The sequence below is a fragment of the Patella vulgata genome, chromosome 5 (assembly GCF_932274485.2).
Source record: "Patella vulgata chromosome 5, xgPatVulg1.2, whole genome shotgun sequence".
Classification (NCBI taxonomy): domain Eukaryota; kingdom Metazoa; phylum Mollusca; class Gastropoda; family Patellidae; genus Patella; species Patella vulgata.
The window spans coordinates 33,705,396-33,730,962 of record NC_065883.2 but is presented as its reverse complement, the minus strand read 5'-3'; the positions used below and the strand labels follow the sequence as shown (position 1 = coordinate 33,730,962).

General features: G+C 33.3%; 1 protein-coding gene across 2 annotated transcripts; it reads left to right on the top strand.

Moving 5' to 3' along the window:
• Positions 1–263: 263 nt before the first annotated feature.
• On the top strand, positions 264–25,332 carry LOC126822518 (RNA polymerase II-associated protein 1). 2 transcript variants are annotated; one of them, XM_050551455.1, is made up of 31 exons: positions 264–616; positions 1,446–1,559; positions 1,972–2,012; positions 4,327–4,419; positions 5,549–5,651; positions 7,310–7,471; positions 8,252–8,383; positions 8,791–8,903; positions 9,127–9,225; positions 9,890–9,991; positions 10,155–10,322; positions 10,624–10,773; positions 11,008–11,145; positions 11,347–11,416; positions 12,160–12,263; positions 13,704–13,759; positions 14,136–14,237; positions 15,093–15,245; positions 15,709–15,832; positions 17,031–17,102; positions 17,368–17,477; positions 18,513–18,708; positions 19,641–19,787; positions 20,117–20,241; positions 20,536–20,745; positions 21,226–21,351; positions 22,196–22,353; positions 22,861–22,993; positions 23,344–23,509; positions 24,380–24,607; positions 24,856–25,332. In XM_050551455.1, the coding sequence occupies exons 1-31, from the start codon at positions 406–408 to the stop codon at positions 24,973–24,975; spliced, it is 4,026 nt and encodes a 1,341-aa protein (XP_050407412.1). In that variant the 5' UTR covers positions 264–405; the 3' UTR covers positions 24,976–25,332. The 2 variants fall into 2 exon arrangements, with proteins under 2 accessions (XP_050407412.1, XP_050407411.1); XM_050551454.1 differs by having other exon boundaries at positions 4,327–4,428.
• Positions 25,333–25,567: the final 235 nt, after the last annotated feature.

Below are 25,567 nucleotides of genomic sequence, written 5' to 3'. Positions count from 1 at the left end.
CTTTCACTTTCATTAATTCGTCTCTTCCTTGCCTTTCCCCGAGTATGTTTAGCTATAAATGAAAAATAGAAATACAAAATAGGGATTTATTCATTATTTATAGTCTAGATGTTATACTTGCATTTTGATTCTACAAAATTACTGTATGGAGTCGACATAATTTATGCTATGATTTATGCTATGAACACCAGCCGATTTTAGATGCCGCGGTCTATAGACATGTCTGGTTATACGAGGTTTTATTATCATCCGGGATATTTCAAGATGTCAGCGCCCACAAAACGTACATTTTCAGAATTAATATCATTTATTGTTATGCTTGTTTAAAATATCCCTGTTTTAGACGTTTAATCGAATATTAGAAACAGTAATGTTACACAGTTGTACGCATGACAAAATCTCAAGATGTCAAATATAAAGCGACCAGGTCGGGGCGAAACAGAGGAAGATTTGTTGCAGTTTCAGCAAGAATTTCTTGCAAATCAAAAGAAGGAATCATCAAGCCAGTCAAGTACTTGTTTTGTTAATGTCAAGGCCACTGACAGTAAAACTGGGGATAAAAGAAAATCATTAAATATAATTCATCCAGATGAGATTAAAACTGAAGATACCAATGGTAATTTTGTGATACTATTTATAATTAGTGTATGAGAAATTGTTATGTCCAGCACTTATCACTAAATCCCATTGCAACTGCAGGACGATTTGCCCAACTGGCAGGACTAACCAGTCACCAAATACTAACTAATACTAACAAATTCCACCACGTACATCTTCATTGTGAAAACTAATACTGTGGTTGAATTATACAAAAATAATTGAGTTAATAATAATACATGGAATTAACAAAATGTTTACAATAAACTGGAAAAGTTTTTAGGGATTTTCCCCTTGTAAGTGGCACAGGTCAAAGGGCTTGGCAAGGGACAATGTATAGTAATTCAGATAGATTGACAATAAAAGATCCTGTGTACACATTGGCATGCATGTAATAGATCCCATGGTAGTTGGAATTCAATATAAGAGTGGGCCGTAGTGCCACTGTTAAGGCAAAAGTTCCCGCAAGGCACACTTTATGGCATATGCCTGTCTTCATAAGCTCGGTCGGACCATAATAGTAGGACGTTAAACCCCATTTCATTTCATTTTTTCAAAACAATTTATGTTGATAGTCTTAAGTCACTTTATTGACTTTGTATCTTAACAGTCTTAAATCACTCTGCAGGCCTTTCATTTTAGTTATAGACATACAGCTGTGCTAGAGAGATCAGCTGAATATTACTACTGTTTTTGGCCCATGGCATACATGTACAGTATGTAGCAAGATCAGCTGAATATTACTACTGTTTTTGGCCCTTCTCATATATGTACAGTATGTAGCAAAATTCTGATGAAAGTGAAAAGACCTGATACCGGTTGTAAGATTTTATTTTTCTTGTTTACAGTTCTACCATCTAAAATACCAACTTTCGAGAAAACTAAGCCCAAGTCAAGATTTAAAGCTGGTAGAGATCCATTATATCAAGTTCCAGCTGGAGATAACAAAGACATAATTAATGGTAAAGAAACTGAGTTCAATTTTATGATAGCTAAATAGAGCATAATAAGGAAGTTGTGTTTTACATGCTTTTGTATTGTATATATCACAATTTATTTTATGATCAGTAGTGGAAGACCGCGTTTTATCAGTGAAATAAAAGTGTTATTCCACTGGCTAAAGTAGTCCATGTTGTTTTTACCTAAAATGATTGTAAAATCATAAAATAAATAGAACATTTGTCGTTTCGTCGTGAATAACATATTTTATTTCATCTCTAAGCAAGAAAACGTTTATATTTTCACTCATGCTACGCATTCGTGAAAATATAAGTTTTCTTGCTTCTCGATGAAATAAAATATGTTATTCACTCTAAAACGACAAATATCCTCTATTTAGTTGGTTGATGGTAGTTGAGGTATTTTTTTTTTCAGATAAAGACAACAATGTATCAGCTTTCCTCACCCAGATAGTGGTAAGGTCTCCAACATGGAATTTGATCTATTTTTATTTGTCTACATTCATTTGTCTACATTATGCCGTCGCCCCTGTCTGGGTGTGTGGGTGTGTGTGTGTGTGTATGTGTGTATGTATGGGTGTCTGTGGGTCGCCTACAGGGCGCAATTCTTACTCGATTTTCTTCAAACTTTGTATACTTATTCCTTATACCCTTAGGATGATCCCTATTGTTTTTGGTGTATTCCCGACCCCCAGGGGCAGAGCCACGCCCATATTTTGTATTTGTTTGTTTGTCTTCTACAGACCACATTTCTTAATGTATCATTTTGAAACTTTGCATACTTGTTCTGTGTACCCTAAGGAACATCCCTATCGTTTAGGGTGCATGCCCAACCCCCAGGGGCAGAGCCACGCCCATTTCCTTTTTGTGTGTCTGTGTGTCGCCTACAGGCCACAATTCTTAAGTGATCATCATGAATCGTTACATACTTATTCCTTATACCCTAAGGATGATCCCTATTGTTTTTGGTGCATGCCCGATCCACCGGGGCAGAGCCACGCCCATTTCTTGTATTTGTTGGTTTGTCGTCTACAGGCCGCATTCTTAACGTATCATCTCGACACTTTGCATACTTATTCTTTGTACCCTAAGGACATCCCTATCGTTTGGCGTGCATGCCCAACCCCCAGGGGCAGAGCCACGCCCATTTTCTTTTTGTGTATCTGTGTGTCGCCTACAGGCCACAATTCTTAATCGATCGTCTTGAAAAAATTTCATATGAATTCTTTATACCCTAAGGATGATCCCTATTGTTTTTGGTGCATGCCCGACCCCCAGTGGCAGAGCCACGCCCATTTCTTGTATTTATTTGTTTGTCATCTACAGACCGCATTTCTTAACGTAACACCTTGAAACTTTGCAGACTTATTCCTTCTATCCTAAGGAACATCCCTATTGTTTGTGGTGTATGCCCAACCCCCAGGGACAGGACCACGCCCATTTTCCTTTTGTGTGTCTGTATGTCACTTACAGCCTACAATGCTTAATCGATCGTCTTGAAAACTTTGTTAATACTTATTCCTTATACCTTAAGGCTGACCTCTATTATTTTTGGTACATGCCCGACCCCCTGGGACAGAGCCACGCCTAATGTTTGTGTGCCTTTTGTGTCGCCTACTGGCCGCAATTCTTAACAGATCCTTTTGAAACCATGCATACCTATTCCTTATACCCTAAGGATGCCCCCTGTTGTTTTTTGGTGATTGCCCAACCCCCAGGGGCAGAGCCACACCCATTTTTTCTTTGTGTCTCTGTGAGTTGCCTACAGACCACGATTCTTAATGGATTGTCTTTGAACTTGGGATATGTATTCCTTATAGCCTAAGGCCGACAACTGCATGTCCCGACCCCCAGGGGCAGAGCCATGCCTAGTTTTTGTGTTTATTGTTTACCGACCGGAATTCTGAATTGATCAACTTGGTACTTGGCATATGTATGCCTTATAGTCTAAGGGCATAAGGGCATCAACTATTGATTTTGGTGAATGCCCCGATCCCCAGGGGCAGAGCCACGCCCAATTTTTGCCTTTAGCGCCAGAAGGCCACAATTCTGAATAGATTATCTTGGAACTTGGTATACTTATTCCTTATACCCTAAGGACGGCAACTATTGATGTTGTCATTTCAATATCAGGGTGGTACCTATTTATATTGTTCCATATCCAACCCTGCAATTCTGAATGGATCATCTTGGAACTTTGCATATTTATTCCTTATACTGTAAAGACAGCAACTATTTATTTTGATGCTTGCCTCGACCTCCTGGGGCAGTGTCACATCCACTTTTTTGTTAGTATTTTGTCTGTAAATTTGGCAAAACAAACCCAACGCCTAGCCTTCTTTGCCTCTGATCATATTAAAGCCATTTCATATTTCATTCTCTTCATTTTAAAAAGAACCATATAATCAAAGCTGGAATGTGGACGTATATTGCAGCGTTAGCGATGCTCTCGTTGTACTAATATTTTTATCTTCAGTATTACTTATTTCCAATACTTTATAATTACAAATACATGTAGACACATCATACAAAGTAAAATAAGAGTTTATACTAGTTATAAATTCATGTAAGAAAATTTGGTAAAATTTAGATTTTTGAAAATATGACTAACGGACATGATTTATCAGTCACCAATTGATGGGTTATCCAAGATCCAAGACATACACAAGTTCTGCTTCAAATATTCATCAACCTCCTTCATTTTTATATGAATTATTTATCTTTCTATTGTATGTATTTTAGTGGTAGAATGTTTGTTTATTTTATGAAGGAAAGAGATACTAAAAACATGGTGATTACAGTGCCTAAACAATCTGGTCATGCCTTTCCACCAGTTTATCACAGACAAGTTGATACTGTAGAAGTAAATATGGTGTTTATTTACTCCTTTTACAATTTATATAAACCTTATTGTATATTGTTTTCCTGTGTATAAAACATAGATTCATTTGATTTGTGTCTGGATTAGCCCAACTTTAGATATTTTGCTGGATAAGTGCAACAGGTTCTGTGAATTTTTACTTTCCAACTAAGATGTGTGTAATAAATTTATGTTCCATGTTAAGGTTTAATTGTGGCAAAAATTGTAGCAGAACTTAAAATTTTGTTGCATATATTATATTATTGTTGCACAGTCCTAAACGGTAACTGTCACACAATCAGAAGAGCTGTATCAGAACTATGGACCCATTGGTTTAATGGTGTGCCATTACAGAAAATATGAGCCAAATTTGACCAGTTTTAAATTTGAAAAAAAAAATCCCTCGGTATATCAATCTGATTAAAGTACAGATCTATATTTCGGTTTTTTTTTATACTTTCGATGGCCTACACTACATGAAGATACCAGTTGTATTTGGAGCGGCTTTTGACCCTATGATGTCAGACATTGATTAATCAATCAGCATTGACGTTTCTAGTGGTTTACCCACAGTTCTGTGCATCGTACACCAAGAAGTCGTCGTAACAGATGGTTTCATTGGCTAATCCCTCACGCTATCCGGAACGAAGGTTATGTAACAACTCTTCCAGATCCTAGTGTAGTGCAGACAAATAAAACGAAAATTTGAACTATAAAAAACGAAATGAAATAAAATCTATGTTTTAATCAGATATTCGCTATATTGCTTTAAAAATTGGGAACCACGGTGGCTCACCAAGTAAGATGTTGGTTCGCTAACCTGGAGGTCCTGTGTTCGAGAAAATCCATCCGAATATTCCAGTGGGTTTCCCCTAGTCAGTGTTGCAGGACAGAGGGCAAGGGACAATGTATAGTTGTTCGGATGTGATGAAAACAAGAGGTCCTGTGTACACATTGGCATACACGTAAAAGATCCCTTGACAATTGGAATTTAAAATTAGTGTGGGCTGTAGAGACCCTGTCAAGGCAAGATTTCCCTCATAGCACATTTCATGGCATATGCTTGTCTTCTTTAGCCCAGTCGGAACAGAATAGTAGGGTGTTAAACCACATTTCATTTCATGCTTTACAGACGAAACCATCTGGCGAGAGAATAAGTATATTTGCTCAACAGTTTGTTAAAACCGAAACTACACGAGAAGAAACCATGGAAGAAGATGTAACAAAAACCATGGGTATGTTATTATTCTAATTGACAATGTAACAAAACATAAAACAAATAGTACAAAGTCTGGGTGAACCACCCACATAATAAATTCCTATTCTCACATGTGTCTGTTCAGTGGTTGAAACCTTTTGTAGTTTTGCGACCCTGCCATGAAAAAAGTCACCTTTCACTATGAAACATCATCATTATTTACAGATCAAAATGTTGTAATTAGAGAGAGAGAAATGGGGATTTAAAGTCAACTCGACACAAACTAGGTCATATCACGACTAACATGGTTCAATTTTATTTTAAAAAACTTGCTTGGGCGTAGTGGTCTTTAGCAGTGGGAGGAAACCGAGGACGTGGAGAAAACCCATTGGGTTGGACAGGTGACCCAATTCCTTGTCATGTACAAGCGGGAAATAGAAACCAAGCCACTGACTCAATGACACACCTTATGATGCAACGCGGACATGTTAACCATTCAGCCATCCACCTCACCTTGTAATGAGAAACTGACGAAACAAATTGTGAGTGTGAGAGAGGAAAGAAGATGTATTGATCTAAGATTTACGGGGGCTTGCTGAAAAGTTCCAAGCCAACATGTATCTGTGAAAGAACTGTACAAATTTGATATTTTTCGTATATTTTTCTTAATATTCCCCTCCGTGGTGTACACACTTTTGCCAGCGATGTTGCAAGGCCTGGATGCCAGTCAGGAAGAAATTTTAAGCCACCCTAAAAATAGTGGTTAACATCTGACATGCCGTCATCATCACTAGGCAAATGATGACCTGCTAGTTCCTTTTTCATTTTTGGAAACGATCTCAATCTCATCCATGGTTACAAATCTGGCCCAAAAAATTATCAGGATCTGCTTCAAAACGGCGCAGATTGTCACAGGACGTCAGGAATCTTTGCAGAAACTTTTCTCATTCCTAACTTGTTGGCCATATTTTGCTGAACCCTCTCATGAGAGATGCCTACAACACTGGCAATATGTCGAGTGGTCAATCGTCGATCAGTCATCACCATGTCATGCACCTGAGTAATGTTTTCTTGAATGGTTGCTGTTGATGGCCTTCCAGGACGCAGGTCATGATCAACATTCATGCTGCCTTGCTTTAATTCCACAGCCCACTTATTTACTGTGGAAAAGGAAGGGGCATTATACCCTAAAGTGGGGACCATGTCAGCATGTATCTGTGTTGGGGTTAGTCCTTTCAGTTACAGCTATTTGATGACTGCACTATAGCCAGTTCTATCCATTTCTGATGACTTCATTTGGTTCTGGTACGAAGACAATAACACTACAGTTGCAGTTCTTATGTCTATGATTCATTCAATAATTGTACTTGTTAGTGGCAAAAGCTTGTTACAACCCAATCGATCTATCCTATTCAGACTTAGAAATTTTCAGCCCACCCTCGTATAGGCTTTTTTTGAAAACATAGCACTTAATCAAAACTTTCAGAGTAGTCCGCAGCAACCCCATGAAAAGTGTTTATTGCATGGTTCCCATCACAACTCTGACGGCAAAACTGTAATGAAAGTGTGCCATATATTTGAACATCTGCACCTGGTATAAATTAAGAATTCAATGAGAAAAGATACATCTGCTCTTTATGCTGACCTATAATTAGTTACACATTAATAATGTTTTCATCATTATTTTTTTTTAAGATACAGGATTTAAAATGCCTGGTATTGTGAGAGGATCAGGATTAAGTGTTTCGTTTGCTGAAAAAGAAGTGAAGAAAATTCATCAAGAAAATATTGCTAAACTTGGTGAGATGACTGAAACAGAAATACTTGAAGAACAGAAAAAATTATTTGAAAGTATTGGTAAGAAATGTTTTTATTACGCTGATATCTTTGTGTATTTATAATGCTGTTGTCCCATTCTGTCACTTACTGGTTATGGACAATGTTCGTATTGTATCCCAAGTGCTGTCCAAAATACACCAAATGCTAAACAAAATCTGATTTGAATTGCTAAAATATTTTCTTGTGAAACTTTTTAAAATAAGTGATAATTTGCTTTTTAGTTTTGCTATTCAATTTCATTGGTTTATGAAATTGGTATTTCAAAAATTTGTAATCAATGTTCCTAATTTGAACACTGCATTTAATAATAATAATAATAATAGTGAGTTCTTATATTGTGCACAGATCTATCAAAGTTAATGCTTAAGACATATTTATCACAAGATAAAAACACAGTTAATGTTAATAAGCAGTCGAAAAAAGATAGACTTTAACTGCTTCTTTAAACAGTCAAGAGATTATGAATTATATATGGTCAAGGGTCATGAATTATATAGGTTTGGTACAGTGTATGACAAGCATCTAGAACTGAATGACTAAAGTCTAAAGTTAGGTACCACAAGACGTAGTTCATGTTAGGACCACAGATTTCTTTGGAGGGTCATAAGAAACAAAAAATGAGGGCAAGTAGTCTGGCGCTTCACCTTTCTGATATTTGTAAGCCATGCACAGAAGTTTAAACTTAATTCTGCTTTACATATTTGGATGTCCCTGCTGTTTCTATTTCGAATTTTGAAAATTTTAATGATTATACTGACAGGTTATAATGTGTATATTTAATGATTTTTGTCTTGACAGATCCTAAGGTACTTGCCTTCTTGAAAAAAGATAAAACATCTACAGGAAAGAAAGAAGAGATTCCAATGGATACATCATCAATAAAAACAAGTGAATCTGTGGTTAAAACAGAGAAACAAGTTCAATTTACAGGTGATGAGTACTGTAATTTATCGTGTATTTGATTGTAATAAATCTAATTCAAGATTCTATATAAGCTTATTTATCACAGACATTTCAACCTGAATCCAGTTCAACTTCGAAGTTAAATATCTTAGCCATTTCAATTACTGCAGAGTTTTGTATTGGATTTTTTGATCCATGAGCCTCAATTAAGATCTCATCCAGTATAGTTCTATGTGTGATGTCACATTATATGGAGTCAAACTTAGAAATACAAACTAGTCTGGGAAGAATTGGAGACCTTTACACTTCTGCATGCTATTTTATGTAGCCATATGGAGGACTGTTTATATATTTGCCAAGATGTCATGCTGATCAGTTTGATGTCCAATATTTTGAAAGATTATAAATTTTTAACTGTTTTGTGTTTATATCAGATGATGATATTCCAGTAAAACGTGAGAAAGGTTGGATGAGTATGGAGAATATAGAATATGATAAATTAGAATGGATAAAAGAATTACCCGATATTAAAACAGAAGATGGTGTGGTATGTACCATATATTTTGTTATATGATTAGGAAATAATCTCTTATGACTGTTTAAAATTTCTGACAATTTTCAATTGTGTGGTGAGTATAAGAAAAGATTTTTCTTTATATAGTGATAAATGGACAATCTGTGAATTATGTGGAGTCGTATGTTGATAAAATCTATCAGTGTAGGTATCAAGATGAATTGAATTCCCTTACTATGATATTGTTTTATTTCAGGGGAAGCAAGCAAGATTTGATTTAGATGGTAATTTTATAGTAGCGGATGCAAGTATTCCTGTACACAAAGGTTTACATCACCATGGTGATGAACCAGAGGTATGAAATCTTCTAAAAATCTATATTATTTTTGTTTACCGTTAAAAATTAGCAACTTACCGGTTAATGAAGACAAATAAATGTTTCAGTAAGACAAACATGGAACTGGAAAGTGTTATTGAATAGTAGGTTACAAAATTAAAACAGAAAATATAGATTAGATTAAACTCTTAATGTGGATGTTAATGGCTTAGAAATCAAATTCAGATATATATGTCAAATTTGCTGTCCAACGATGATGGCAGTACCAATTCACAGATAGTAATGTAAACTTCAAATGGCCACTTGGACCATTATTTCTATTTTGGTAAGAGTTCTATTGATTGTGTATCGTCTTAAACTTGATATCTGACTTTTATTCTCTCTTGTTGTCCATTTAATAATTGGATGGAGGGCCTAACAAATACAGCTGTCTTGTCGTTCGGATGTGACGAAAAACTGTGGACCCGAGTATAAATTAGTGTGTACGTAAATGATCCCTTGGCAGAGTAGGCCATAGTACTAGGCAAAATTTCACTCATAACACACTGTATGGCGTATGCCCGTCTTCATTAGCCCAGTAGGAGCAGAACAGAAGGACGTTAAACCCCATTTCATTTCATTTTCATTTAATAATTTATTTGTGTAAGCTGATTATTGCTTTATAACATATTTTTTTTTGAAGAGAGCGGGTTACTCATTAGAAGAACTGTTTCATTTAGCAAGAAGTTCTAATATTCCACAGAGAGCATTGGCTTTAAATCTCCTGGCTAAGATATTGATAAAGGTAAAACTAATTATATTACAACTTTATTATTATTATTTACAAAGAACAACAAAAATTGTTGAAATAAAATCCCATTCTGTTGATTATGCAGTGGATTTTAAGGGTGACCATGCCAGTATTCAAGCTTAGTCACATAATATTGAATATTTGAAATTGTTTTCAGTGTAAAGAAGGAGAGTATGCTGAGTATATAAAAACTGCTATTCTACCTACTGTATTAAATGCTGGTATTATATTTTTATTACGATGGGCGTTAGATGACAGTAATGAAAGTATACAGATGGCTGCTGTATTTGGTGTTTATAGTTTAATCTGTAATACCACTGATCAGGTCAGTTCAGTAGATCAGTAAATAGGGAAAAGTCACTGTCCCTTTTTCAGCTTGATAATACCTATAGATCTAGTCATTTTTTAAAAAATAAAAATAGATAATGAAAATAAAGATGAATCATGAAAATAGAAATTGTTAATGGAAATGTATCGTGAAAACAAATACGGAATAATGGAAATAAATACTGAATGATGGAAATAAATACTGAATAATGGAAATAAATACTGAATAAATGAAAATAGGTAATAAAACAAATATTAAAGATGAATAATAGATAGTGAAATGCCATATGTATTTTCAGAATTGTTTAGATAGTATATATTGTTGGTATCAAGGTCTAGTTCAGCCGTCTTTAATATGTCCACCACCAGATGATGTAACATCGGATGATAATGATGAAGAAAAACCACAAGAATCAGACGATCAAATGGCTAGAAGGGATCTAGTGCAAGTAATTAGATTTTTGTGATTATATATGAACCGTTATAATAGTCTGGCTGGGTTACAGTATTTATATGAGCCATTGACTTGTTTTGTATCTAGTGAATAAAATATGGTTAAATCTATGAATCATCAAAGTGATATGCTTGGGACTAACTTTTTGCAATATTCTGCTTGTGGACAATAAACACCTGTTTATACTTAGTCTCAACCTGTGTTAGATGAGGTAATTGTTTTATTTTAGGCATTGGTATCAAGAATGATGTTGATACCCAGATTAAAGTATTTACTGGTGGAGAAAAATCTATCAGCTCCCACAATTGTTCAGATATTATCTATACTAACTCGTGTAGCTTATCATTCTCCTTCAACAGCTTATGAGGTAAGGATAATGTTTATTTTATTATATTGGTTAAAAAATCATTTTACTTATTATTTCAGTACTGATGACTGTGGTCTAAGGGGAGATAATAGGTATTAGAAGAGTTATCTCCCTTATACTTTCTTAAGCATTTTGTGTACTAATTTTTTGATTCGGTGTGATTATCTTAGAAACAGTATCCCAATTTTTCTTTTTTCATAGATTGTCCATTTCCCTGGTATATTGAAGTATATTTTTACCAAATTTTTACCATCAACATGGATTTCTTTAGGTATGTTTCTTTACTCACTGATTGCATAATGATTTAACTAAATTTGGAATCATTTATCTTTTTTAATATCACAACCTTTTTTGTTATATCTCTAAATTAACTAACTGAATATGGTTGATAATGTGTTATTCTAATTAGTGATGGTACAAGCTCTATACAATAACATACTAATATTTAGTTTAAATTTGGGCTTATTGTGTCGATCCAATATTTGTTAAGAAGAAAGGCAGTCACCTAGCGCACAAAACATATCAACATATATAATCTGGTGAAGTTAAAGATACATTATGGGAGATTAGATAAAGAGCTGAAAGTTTTCACTATAATAGTTAAAAACTAGATAATGTAAAGGGAATTTGCTGAAACCTTCATTTAAATTGATCCACTCTTAACCAAGATTTTAGCGCTTGAATTTTCGGCCTAGCCTCGATCACCATTACTAAAGTCGGTCCGATAAAAACAGTCTCGATTATCCATTTCATGATTAAATCATGAGTGAAAGTTGAGCAGCAGATCTGATCATAATCCAGTAAATAACGCAGGCTAGCATTGACATCGAGAGTTGATTCTGATCTGAACAAGTTAATTAATGTCTAATTAATAATTTAGATAACATTTCAGGCCTAATGAAAGAACTGCAATAGGCAGATTTAGCTCTAGCATAATGTATGTTTAACATTTTATATTTTACCCAAATTAAATCGTACTAACCATTTTATATTTCTTCTTGGTCTTCATTATAGAATCTGAAAAACAGATGTTTGAAGCCAGAAGTTATCCTTTACCAGAAGCCTTGAAGTTTATGGCAGCCATTTGCAAGGCTGGAAAAAATATGACAGCAATATTGGTAATTACAATTTTAATTTATATATCTAACAGACAGATTTAAATGAATGTTAGAGACATCCATTTTGGTGATTTGAATAAATTACTGAAACTCTGATTAATTTGAATATTTTCCCAGGGTAAGAAATTTTTTTAAATGTCAGTTCTATTTGTTGATTTCTTATAAAATCCACAGAGCTCTTACATTTTTATACGCCCACATTTTTATGTGGACATATATTGTCATCGCCCCTGTACGTCTGTCCACAAATTGTTTGTGGACACTCTACAAGTAGAGTTGGGCGATATTTCGGTTTTTCGATATAAAACCATCATAGAAATAAAAACCGTCAAAAATACCGTCTTCAGAAAAATATTGAAAAACCAAACATACCGCGGTTTTGATTTTTCTGGATGATATTTAACATAAATATTTAAAAAATGTCTTTCTTTTTATGTTATTTTCGATATTTTATTGTTTAATGATGAATAAATAGCAATAAATAACGTTACAATCTCTCAAGAGTGTTAATTCCATGAAGTTAGCAAATGCCGATAAAGAGCTTTGTTTACGTCATGTGACTTCTCGCTCACTTTTCCACCCTACCAATACCGTTAGAATTATCCCTGCTTCTATTCAATTTCTTGACGAATGCTTTGATTTTCCAAAGGAATCATTGCTTTTTTGCAGATTGAAATAATTTTAATAAAGCAGAAATATAAATACTGCGAACTATACTCTTCAAAAAAAAGTAGGGGATTTTGAAATGCAAATACCTATGCAGGTTGTGATATGATAAATAGTCATGGACACTTGACATGCTTTGAGAGTATGTTCACAGATGAAGAACTTATCGCCCCAACAGAACCACTGAGCTGCATGTGCGACACGCAATAGCGCCATACACATGTTTATATCTCAAAGATCTCAGTTCCTTTGGATATTTGCACATATCTGAACATAATTTCCTGGATTATGGCCCCTGATTGTACGAAAAATCACATTTTTAGCTCGTGGATCATCTAGAGGACACAATTTTTATCAGGTTTTAAAGAACGTTTAAATATATTACCGTTCCACCATAATGAAGGTGGAGTTTGAATTTCCAGAAAATTGAAGCGAAATTGTCTGATAGAATGGCTGCTCCTTGTATGCAAATTGTGTACAAGTATGTAATACGAAGGTTGTGGACCTTCTAGAGGTCACAATTTTTGTCTGATTTTGAAGAAACTTAAAATATATCTTTAATCCCAAAGATCTCAGTCTTCATACCATAACCTCTTAGATTATGGTCCCTGATTGTACCAAAAATCACGTTTTTAGCTTATTCTCTATCTATCTCTTACAAAATGTGGGCATATCTTGATGGTTAACAATAAAACCAGTAATACATGAAAATTAGGTAGGGTTTGGTGTATAATAATATACTAACAGCATCATATATTTATTTCATTTAAACAGATGTCAACGTATAATTTACAAGATGTGCTACAAAGGTATATAGCTGTACCAGCCAGGTAAATGATTAAAATGATAATTTTTGTCTGTTTTATTAAAATTAGATCTGGCTCAAAGCTCTATACATATTATTACAGTGTTAATATACTGTAACAAAATTAATAATTGGATTGTTTTGATGCAAGAAATGCTAATAACACTGTAAGCAGGCCTCATTTATTTTATGTGTCATTTTTGTTTGAAAAGTTTTAACTGTGATCTGGTCCAGATCGAACAATTCTTAGTCACATTTTACACCTTTATAGCTCCTGCAATAGAACAGAATTCCATACTGCAAAAAATGTTTTTTTTTACTGTATTTGATAATATCATCTTAAACTATATTATAAAAAAATTACTGGTTATTAAATTCTTGTGTTTTTTCTGCATTTCCAGTGATCTACAATTACCAGAAAGTGTTGCTGTAAACTTACAGAAACAATCATATATTGTTTGGAAGATTTGTTTATCATATGGTCTAGCTGGAGAATTATATTTGTAAGTAAACTTATTAATTAATTACCATTAATAAATAATATTGTGCCACAGTGAACGAACCAGGGGACAATGACATCTCAACTAGGGTGTCTGAGCTTTGGATGCCGGCTTGTGGTGATAAGAACCTTTGTGAATTTTCAAGCCCTGTTCTTACTTGCTAGGGGTGGCATTAGCGGGACTGACAAGGAAAGTGTGTCTAGTCGTTCTGATGGGACAAAAAATGGATGTAAAAGAACCCTTGGCAGTTGGAATTTGATGAAGAGTAGATGGAAATTACACATATGATAATAGGAAAAAATACACCTTTTAATCTCAAAATGACTGAAATATTGTGTTTGAGACATTGAACTCAATTCTTTTCCAGTCCAATAACTAGCCTACATATTTAAAAATCACATACTGTATTTGATATAATATCCACAGTTGTCCTCAGTTCATCAGGTTATAGTTATTGAATGATAATAATTTTCACTGGCTGAGTAAATTGGTGCAATACATAAAAATATGAAAGTGTTATCATACTTGTGTAACCTTCAAATCGTTTCAACAAAGTATTTTGTGATTTCGGAATTGCCTAGAAAAATTGGAAACATTTTACCATGAAAATTCTGTTTGAGATAAACCGCAACTAATGTTAGATATGCATGTACAACAAACATTTATTAAGAGTTACATGCAGTTGTGCATTTATAACAATACTATAGCTTACTTTATCAACATTCCGACAAAAAATCAATTCGAAACGGATGTTTGTATATGCATGCACTGGTAAGGATAATAACAACTTTATATCATGCTAACATAATTTTTTTGCTTCAATTTTATGTACATAGTTTTATTTCACATTTTCTTCAGAAATCTGTATTCTGTATTTATGAAGAATTTACAATCATCACAACAAGCTGTATTAAACAATAAACCTTGTGAACATACTGTAATGATATCAACTCTAGAATCAGTTTTACATGTTGCTGCACTTCCTAAAATATCTACTTCTTTTAATAACCAGTAAGTTTGTCAGAATTATTCTTTACAAGCTTTATCAGAAATTTCTCCATTTGTAAGAAGACTATCCATTGGTCATCAGAAGTCTTTTCATTTGTCAGATGATTCTCCATTAGTCAAAAAACACTTCATTAGTCAAAAGATCCTTCATTTGTCAAAAGATCCTTCATTTGTCAAAAGATCCTTCATTTGCCAAAAGACACTTTATTAGTCAAAAGACACTTCATTAATGTTATCAGAATAGAAGATTACAAGTTAAAATCATTGGGAGGGGGGGGGGGGTATTGAGTGTACAGCATCATTTCTTCCCATGGTTTAAAAGTAGAAAGCACATGCTTCTAAAGCATCTATATGGTGGGGTTGGGGGACATAAAGGTACAGCATCATTTCTTCCCATTGTATAAAAGTAGAAAGCTTGTAAAGCATCTATATGAGTTTATATATGATTGTTTTGTGTTTTATTTAGAGAAGAGGAGATGGAGAGTGATGATAGTATATTAGATTGGAGTAATATATCTAGTGTTGTAGATACAATATTACCATGTTTAACACATCATTTACAATACATCGGTAATAACTATCAATTTCAGGTAATACACAAATACTTCATCTGACCTCACACATTTAATGATATGTATTTGTTTTTCCTGTTAAAATCAGTCTGTAGAATTTGTTTATAAAGGATAATTGTAATTGCTGTAAATATATTGACATTAGGCATTGGGTAAGATGAGATGGAGAGATGACAGTTGTAACACCATGCAGTGCTATGAGTTGCTGACTAGATGTAGAAAGCCACTAAGCCAAAAACTCCCCACATCCAGCGTGTGACACAAATTCTCTTCTGCTACATATTTTATTAGCCTTGTGATTGTCTATTATTGTCTCTTGTTATATTTGTAATTCTCTTCTTAGGACTCACGTTGTGTATATATTTTTATATGCCCACATTTTCATGTGGACGTATATTGTCGTAGTCCCTGTCCGTCCGTCTGTCCATCCACAATTTGTTTGTGGACACTCTACAGGTCACAATTCTTATCCGATTTTGACGAAACATGAAATATTTTGATATTAGTATGTATCGGATAGAAACTTCATGGATTATGGCTCCTGAAAAATCACGTTTTTAGCTTGTGGACACTCTAGAGGTCACCATTTTCATCTGTTTTTGATGAGACTTGAAATGCATGTTTATAACCCAAAGATCTTGGTTCCTTTGGATATTCACGCATATAAGATCGTAAAATCCTGAATTATGGCCTTGATTGTACGAAAAATCGTGTTTTAAGCTTATGGTCCCTCTAGAGGTCACAATTTTGATCTGATTTAAAAAAAAAAAACGTTTGAATATATCATTGTTACACCCTAATGATGATTTAGTTCAAATTTTGTGAAAATCAGACCAAAACTGCAGGACAAAATGGCCGCTCCTTGTACACATCTGATTTTGATGAAACTTGAAATGTACGATTATAATCCAAAGATCTTGATTCCTTTCGTAACTTCCTGGATTATGACCTCTGATTATATGAAAAATCATGTTTTTAGCTTGGTTACTAAGCCAAATGATGCAATAGGAATTTTCCTACCATTAGTGATAAACATGATATTCTGGTTTCACCCAGAATCGACTATATTTTGGTTTTATAAATCTTTTTATGTGTCAATACATTACTGTTTAATTCAGGGGCAAATGTAATGTACAATATTTTGAGAAATTTGTCAGTTTAGTACATGCATGAACATTAGAATCAATTTGAAAAACAATATTTTTGATAATTTCAGAAAATAGATTTAGAGATGGTAACATGTTTGACAAACTTTATGGCATCCTACTTTTATAGAGCAGATAGTCAGGTAGATATACTTAACTAGTAGTTCTTATAGATGATGTATTCTTTTATATACATTCTTCAATTAGCACAATAAAAAATATATACATATAACTCTTTTTACCTTAGGGGAAAATGAAGTATGCTGAGCATGATATGTGTTTGTACTCCTTTCATTCAAACCTATCTCAATTCTGTTTTGTTATTGAGTGATTGCTGATCTACAGATAGACTTAATTTATTAAATGTGATTGATTTAAAATTCTATAATATAATCGTTTTAAATTTAGATTGGTTACAATCCAGTAGACACTTTGAAACATATCGAAAAGTTGTGTGAAGAAGTGTTAACACCGTTTTGGAAGTCACTGGGATTTAGACACATTCTTGTTAATATCAGGTATATATATATAATGTAAAATATATGTATTCAAATCATTCTTAAAATCACCACCAATCATCTTAATTCTACTTGTCGTCATTTAGAGCTTGGAGCCACAGTGGCTCAGTGAGTATGGTGCTGGATTGCTAACCAGGAGGTCTCGGGTTCACTCTCAGTGTTAGTCGATGTGGTCACCCCTTGCCAGTGGTGCAGAGTGGACTGCGGAGGGCCTGACAATGAACAATATCTAGTTAATCCAAGGTCCTGTATACACGTTGGCGTTCATTTGTAAAAGAATTTGAAATAAAAGTAGTTCATAGCACATTCTGTCATAGCACATTGCATGATGTTTGCCGATCCTAATTAGCCTGGTTAGTACAGAACAGTAATAGTTTAAACCCCATTTCATTTCTATCAGAACAAGATAATTCTGACCACTCACAGTTAGTTTAAAACAGGGTTCTAAAATCAAATTATATCAATTCTTCCTATTCGTTAATGTATAAAATCAATGTACAAAATCCAAATGTGTTATATTGTCTCCATCATACTGTTTTATTTACTAACATCTATTTTTGCACATCCAAATTTCAAATATTATGTCTTCATCCTTATATCTGTTCACAATGTTGTAAACTCTCTACAGGTCAGAGTTTTATTCAAACTAGCTGGAATTGTTGCACATCAGTTCTATGTGGAGTTAATGTACCTTACACCGAAACCTTAAATGTAATCTATGTGTTAAGTTTTCTCATTACTATTAGATTGATATTTCAGGCAAATATTTGCCCATTTTAATTGTTTCCCCCTGACCCTGAAAACTTGATAACCTAGGCCTTGTTTCTCGAAATCTTAACTAAAGATAAAATCCAAATTTTAGTAGATACTTCAATTTTAATTGGCTAAGCACTAAAATCAATCTAATATTATCCAATCAAATTACTAAAATTTGGATTTTATCTTAGTTAAATTTCGTGAAACAGGCCCCAGGCTTAAAATTTTGCTGGTAGTACTACTATGTATTTACAATTTTGTTTTGTGTTTATTTTTCAGTGAATATTCTAATATCCTATCAGATGTTTTAAAACATGAAGAAGTGTCTAGCTGTTTACCAAGTTATGGTGCTAGTTGTCTACTTATTCATACAACACTACCTATATTAAAGACATTCACACCAATTGGTTTTCTAACTGCATATTTAAGATTGATATCAAGTTTATGTAGATTACATAAGGGAATTATCAAACAGGTATCTATATTCAAATTTACAATTATAAGGTTCTACTTCCTACTACTAAATATTGCTGTAAACATTGTCACATGACCTGATTTACTGGGCGACCTTCGGATGTAGACTATGGTCGCAACTACAGTCTGAACCAGCACCCAAACGCAAATGGCCCTAGCCATTGACTATTCAATATGACGGCGACCATGTCAGTTGTTCCGCCTGCTATATTTTCTCCTATTTACTCATGTATTTTTAAAAACTGATTAATTTTCCATACTGTGATGTGAAAGTTACAAATAGGATTAGTCAATATCAGAATATTTTTCATTGGATTTATGTCACCCAACCAAGATCATTTCACACGTACAGTTTTTTGTCGTGTGCCTATATATATTCGAATAAGATCCTAATCTGTCAAATTCATCAAAAAAATACGAAAAAAAATCAAATTTAACATCTTACTACAATGCCTATTCATTAACTTTCAGGTGTTAACATGGGCAATATAATACCGACCAAGGTGTAAATAACGCAACGGCAATCGGCAATTTTATTATATTTTTCAGAAAATCTTCTCAAGTGTCAGTTTTGTCAGCCATCTTTGAACTATCCCGACCGTGCTTTATCACATGGTACGGCTGGTCACGACCACTGGTTGAACTAAATGCCATTCGCATGCAGATGGTTCGACTATAGTACGAAATCCGTGCAACCGAAGGTCACCCTATATTCTGTCATGATTAACTATTTTTTCCTTTTCGTACCTGATTGGGTATTTTTGACCCAACTAACTTTGATATTTCCAATTTTTAAGTTAAACAATCTTTGACATCCTCAATTATTTTTTTCTTTTCATATTTTTAAATATGGGGTTTGTGGTGGATTTATTAACTGTTTTTTTTTTTAATGTTTAAATTTAAATGATTAAACAAGTTATGTTGCTTTTGTAGATGCTTCCTGATATTGTAGATGACAAAGATGTTATTAGTTATATGAGAAAGATTTGTCAGCATAAACCTGGTGCTCTTTATTCCAATTATTTTACTAAATATGAAAATATATTCCAATATCAGATCTTAAAACTCTGTTCACTGAAGGTATGTAAATATTTTATTAATCAGTTATATTGTGCGCTATGACCAAATTTAACATGCTTTGTACACTTGATCTGCTTATCGTTGTCCGATAGTCTTGTAGCGGAAATTTACCTTATTTAAAAATGAAATGCAAATCTTTAAACTAATCCGACCAGGCATGTTAGCTTGGTAGTTTTCTTGCCCAAGATGTATTTATAGAATAAAGACTGATTTGGGTTTGATTATCTCTTGAAAAATGGTTGTCTCGTATGCATAAAATGGTGCACGTTAATGTGGCAGCTGAACTAATTAGATTAAGTCACATTTTGTTTTGTATTTTGTATATACAGGAATCCAGTAACATGTCTGTAATGCACCATGCATCATTACAACTGTTAACAAGATTACAACATGGTGATGAATATTTAATACATGATCTCTTCTCCTATATTACATTTTCACCTCAATTTCTCAGGTTTGTATTTGTTGAAATTGTGTTTAAAATTGACATATGTTGATACAACCCAAACCTGAACAGAGTCATAAACTACTGTTCGGCATGTAATCTTTTGTTTTCACTCCTCATAAAGACAAACTTAAAATAACATCAGCATATATTAGATAGTACTGTGGTTGATGGTTTGTATTTTTTAAATCATTTTCATTGTTTGAAAAAGTAGAAATAATTTTGGTCGGTATAATTGACACGAGCCATCAAAATGTAAGACTGTAGTACTTGTTTAAAAGATGTATATGTATATATCATCAGTGAAGCAAGAAGTAGTGATGAAGGTTTGCAGTCAATGGCGGATCTACAACTGACTGAAGTAAAGAAATTAAAGAGTGCCACTCAGGAGGAGATAATTCTAATTACAAGCCAGTTAATGGAATCAGCCAGAAATAATCTTTTATCAGGAAGTATAAAATCAGTATATATTACAATATTCAGTGGAAAAGAAGCACAGAGCTCAAAATCAAGGTATGGTTATTATCATAATCCGTTTAGTATTTTGTTTTTTCATGTATGAAAACCGTAACATTTTCTCATGACAATAATAATCTATCAGTTGGATGATTCAAGAAAAGAGAGGACTCTCTTCTCTACATAATCTAAAAACTAACTGAAGATGTTTTCAGCAAACACTTGTACCATCAAAGCTGTAACATAGCACTTGTATATCTTCTGTTCTGTTTAACTAGTGTATAAACAAGCAAGGATGACCTCAAATTGACAGACAATAAAACAAGCTTTGTATATCTATCATTCATTCCATAAATTCTTCTATAAAACAATATACACCAGTTGATATATTGTTTTATAAATTGTATCATGATCCCAAGTTTGAACTTCAGATTAATATAACCAAAACATTAAAATGTAGTCCAGGATTATTTTGACTTTAATGTAAATCCTGATTTAGAAATGAGTGTTATGTTAATCTATATTTTTTTTATATAGAGAGAGATATAATAATAATACCAGGAAGACAGAGAGCTTATTAACTGGTAGAATAGATGAAACTTTATTACCACATGATTGGATGTTTTTACCTTTAGTTGAACTCTACAACATGTCCGCTGTCAGGTTAGTAATTAAACTCTAAAACATGTCTGCTTTCAAGTTAGTTGAACTCTATAACATGTCCACTGTCAGGTTAGTTGAACTCTATAACATTTCAGCTACACTGGGTTAGTTGAACTCAACTATATGTCAGCTATACTAGGATAGTTGAAGTCTATAACATGTTTAGCTATACTGGGTTAGCTGAACTTTACTACAACATGTCATCAGTTATACTGGGTTAGTTGAACTGTTATAACATGGTAGCTATACTGGGTTTATTGAACTTTACAACATGTCATCAGTTATACTCGGTTAGTTGAACTCTACAACATGTCATCAGTTATACTCGGTTAGTTGAACTGTTATAACATGTTAGCTATACTGGGTTAATTGAACTTTACAACATGTCATCAGTTATACTGGGTTAGTTGCACTTTATAACATGTCATCAGTTATACTCGGTTAGTTGAACTGTTATAACATGTTAGCTATACTGGGTTAACTGAACTTTACAACATGTCATCAGTTATACTGGGTTAGTTGCACTTTATAACATGTCATCTGTTATACTGGGCTAGTTGAACTCTACAACATGTCATCAGTTATACTGGGCTAGTTGAACTCGACAACATGTCATCAGTTATACTGGGTTAGTTGAACTCTACAACATGTCGTCAATTATACTGGGTTAGTTGAATTTTATAACATGGTAGCTATACTGGGTTTGTTGAATTTTATAACATGTTAGCCATGTGTTTGTTGAATTTTATAACATGTTAGCTATACTGGGTTAGTTGAATTTTACAACATGTTGATCAGATACATGTTGAACTTTTCATTGTTTTGGTATATTATATTTTTCTAGTGGCTCTCATTATCAAGATCACATGCCAGCCCAGAATATCAGAATGGTTGGAAGTGTTCTAGAATGGATTTTTCTACTAGAATGTGAACGTCCTGAAATATTACGACCTGTTTCTGTTACTTTGAAATTATCAAGGATTATGTGTACATTTCTTGCTGGTAAGTAAAACACAATGTGCAGAGTGAACTAATTCAAGTTCCTTCTCAAATTTACCATTCAGTAATATCTGTACTAAAATATGAACAGAATACAGAAATTATCTGTCTATAAGAATTTATTTCCTAAAAGATTATGATAAAAGTATTGGGGCATATTCTATATCATTCAAATTCAAATTCTACAAATAATTTGATTATTGCTCTTCTTAAAATGGTTATTCTAGCGATGAACCAAATAAAAGGATAATATTAATAAACGTAACTTCTATATTCTCTATAAGCATCTACAAAATGTGACCATTTGTTGTAACTACCCTCAGTAAGAGAAGAATTTCTGGATTCTCAATGAAGTCATATTATTATAAACATTGTACAGAGGTGCTGATATGTAATGTATATAATTGTGTTATACAGAAAGACATCTATTAGAGATTTAAGTAGGAAAAAAAAATGTCATTAAGATTGTTTCAGTCTTTAATTTTTTTTTTATTTTGATATTTTTTGTAGGTAATAATTTATTTCTCGAAAAGTCTATCAGAAGTTACCTGGCAGCTTTATTAAGAGAATATACAAAACCTGTATTATTACCTCAAATAGATTTTACAAAAACTATACCTGGTTTAGCTTCGTTCTTTGATCTGTAAGTATTTAAGGCTATGCCTTTATGACACGTCCTCAAAGAAATTTATTGATAAATTTTGAGGGTAGTGTCGCCAATTTGTACTAATCACATGACTATCATGTGGTTCCTTTGATTTTAGTTTGGTGTCATGGGGTGAGTTGGATGTGATTGCTGTCAACATAAAGCCTTCTGAGATTCAAGTTGCAAGTAGTTGCAGGTGACATAATCCCGCTTTACTTACAAAAATATTCTATGTCTGTTGTAGGACCTACATCTTTTACCTTTTATTTACATATTTTTACTCACTTGTATCAACAGACTACATTTTGAATCTGAAACTGTACTCTGCATTTTTTTTTTTTTTTCAGCTATCAATCTCTGTTAGAACAATATTCTGCTGTATCTTTTGGTGATTCTGTTTTTGGTAGTTATTTATTAATACCATTACAACAATGTCATTCTATAGACCTACGTCTGTTATTATGGGGAGAACATCATGATGCTTTACGAGCTTTACTAGTTTCTGTACAAGAGGTACTTGTTTAATTTTAAAATTTGTTTTAATTATGGGAATGATGTATGTTATAGAACTGAATGGTATTTATGGTGAAACATGGTATGATTGTGCAATATACATTTCATTTTGATAAGGTATAATACCATACAGCAGTATTCTGCCCTGTTCTATACATGATTGTTTCATTCCCTGCTGATCTACCATAATTATATCAGTGAAATTAGCATAAATTAAAGTAATGATGCTTTATTGGCCTTTTTTTCTCCCCCGGAAAATATCCAATTTTTCACGGCTTAATCCATGCTGATATATACTCAGATTGATTATTTAACATTTAAATAAGAAAACAAAATCAAAATATCGTTCTTTTGTTGGGGTTGTATGTCCGCTTCCATCTTGGGTTATATCGCAGACAAGTGTTTCCTAAGAAACTTGCCAGAAAAAGCCAAAAAGTAGGCTTAGACCAGCTTGGAATGGAGATGTGAGATTACATAAAAGGTCCATTTGATCTCGTTTCCATGATAAAGACACAATGCCTTTTGCAGGGTAGCGTCCAAGAAGGATGGCAGTGTACTATTTACATAAGGAGCAGTATGGTCAGTGCAATTTTAGTCTGAACGGAATTGCACCATTTTTGGACTGATAATCCTAAAACTTTTACAATATTATATTTTCCAAGGGATTCCTATATCACTCAAATCACATTCATGGACATTAAAAAGGAAATCCACTCGCATAGGCTAAAACTGATGAAAATGTGCATTGTGCGAGTTGTATAAACCTATTATGTTTACTGTGGTCAGACTTTATTATACGCTATAAAATATATTTGGATCTTTTATTCAGTAATGTTAATGATTATAATTAATATTATGATGTATTTTCAGTTGTTGTTACCTATAGAGAGATATCTGGAACCTGATGAAACAGATGCGTCATTATTACAACATTATTTTACACATCTGACATCACAATTAATTACACCAATCAGAACTCCTGTACCATATCTTATAGCTGTACATCATGTTAATCGTTTCCTATATTTTACACAAGATAGTCAAAATACAAGCTTTAGAAGGAATATGTGGTCCTGGGTAAAAACTATTCAAAATGAAGTAAGTTATCTCAAAAGTATGACATTTATGAAGGTACATTTCGTGCATTTTCTTAACAATTGGAATTTTACCAGAAATATTGTACACTTGTATGAAATTGAAGTTAACAGAAGAGGGCACAAAGATTGAAATACACTGTATAGTAATAGTTAGAAAAGCGGAAGTCATACAACTAAGCCAGAAATCCAACAATGGTTTCTTAGTAATAATAGATGTCTGCAATAAACATGTATTTATGAATATTTCAGAAATTAAAGAATCATATAATTCACTATAAGAAAGTGAATACTGACAGTGAGTTTAGTATGGATTTATATACAGATTTACCAACTAACAGACAACAAACAGTTCACTTGTATCTTACTTGATGTTATATACAGATTTACAATAAACATTTCAACAAGGTCTTATTCTCTAAATGTGATGTAAATTCCTTGCTATGAATTTACCAGGATAATCATGTCTATATACTAGCCCAAGTTATAGTGTAAGGAAAAAGCAAATCTTGCAATGCAAAGGTAAATAAGTTATTTCTTTATATTTTGGCATTTGATTTACACAGTTAAATCTACATTTATATACAATGCCCATGAAATCTTACAGCTTCAGAGAGGTAAAGCCTCTTCATTAAATAAACAACATGATTATGAAATCAATGGATGATGACATGGAGAAATGTATTGTATAGTGCTATTATTAACAAAATAAAATCAAGACTTGCAAAGTGTAAAGAGTTTTATGTTCCTCATCCAGAAAAACTAGAATGATTGATCATACATCTTTAATTAAAAACTTTATAAACCTCAAGATTGTGATTCTTGAAAGATTTATTGGCTTTAAGTCTAGTGTCATATGGTCAGCGCTTACGCTGTCGATCGCCATTGCCGCCAATTGCGAAAAAATATAATTTTGGCGATAAAATATTCTATCTGGCAGCAGAGAAGGATATTGTAAAATTGT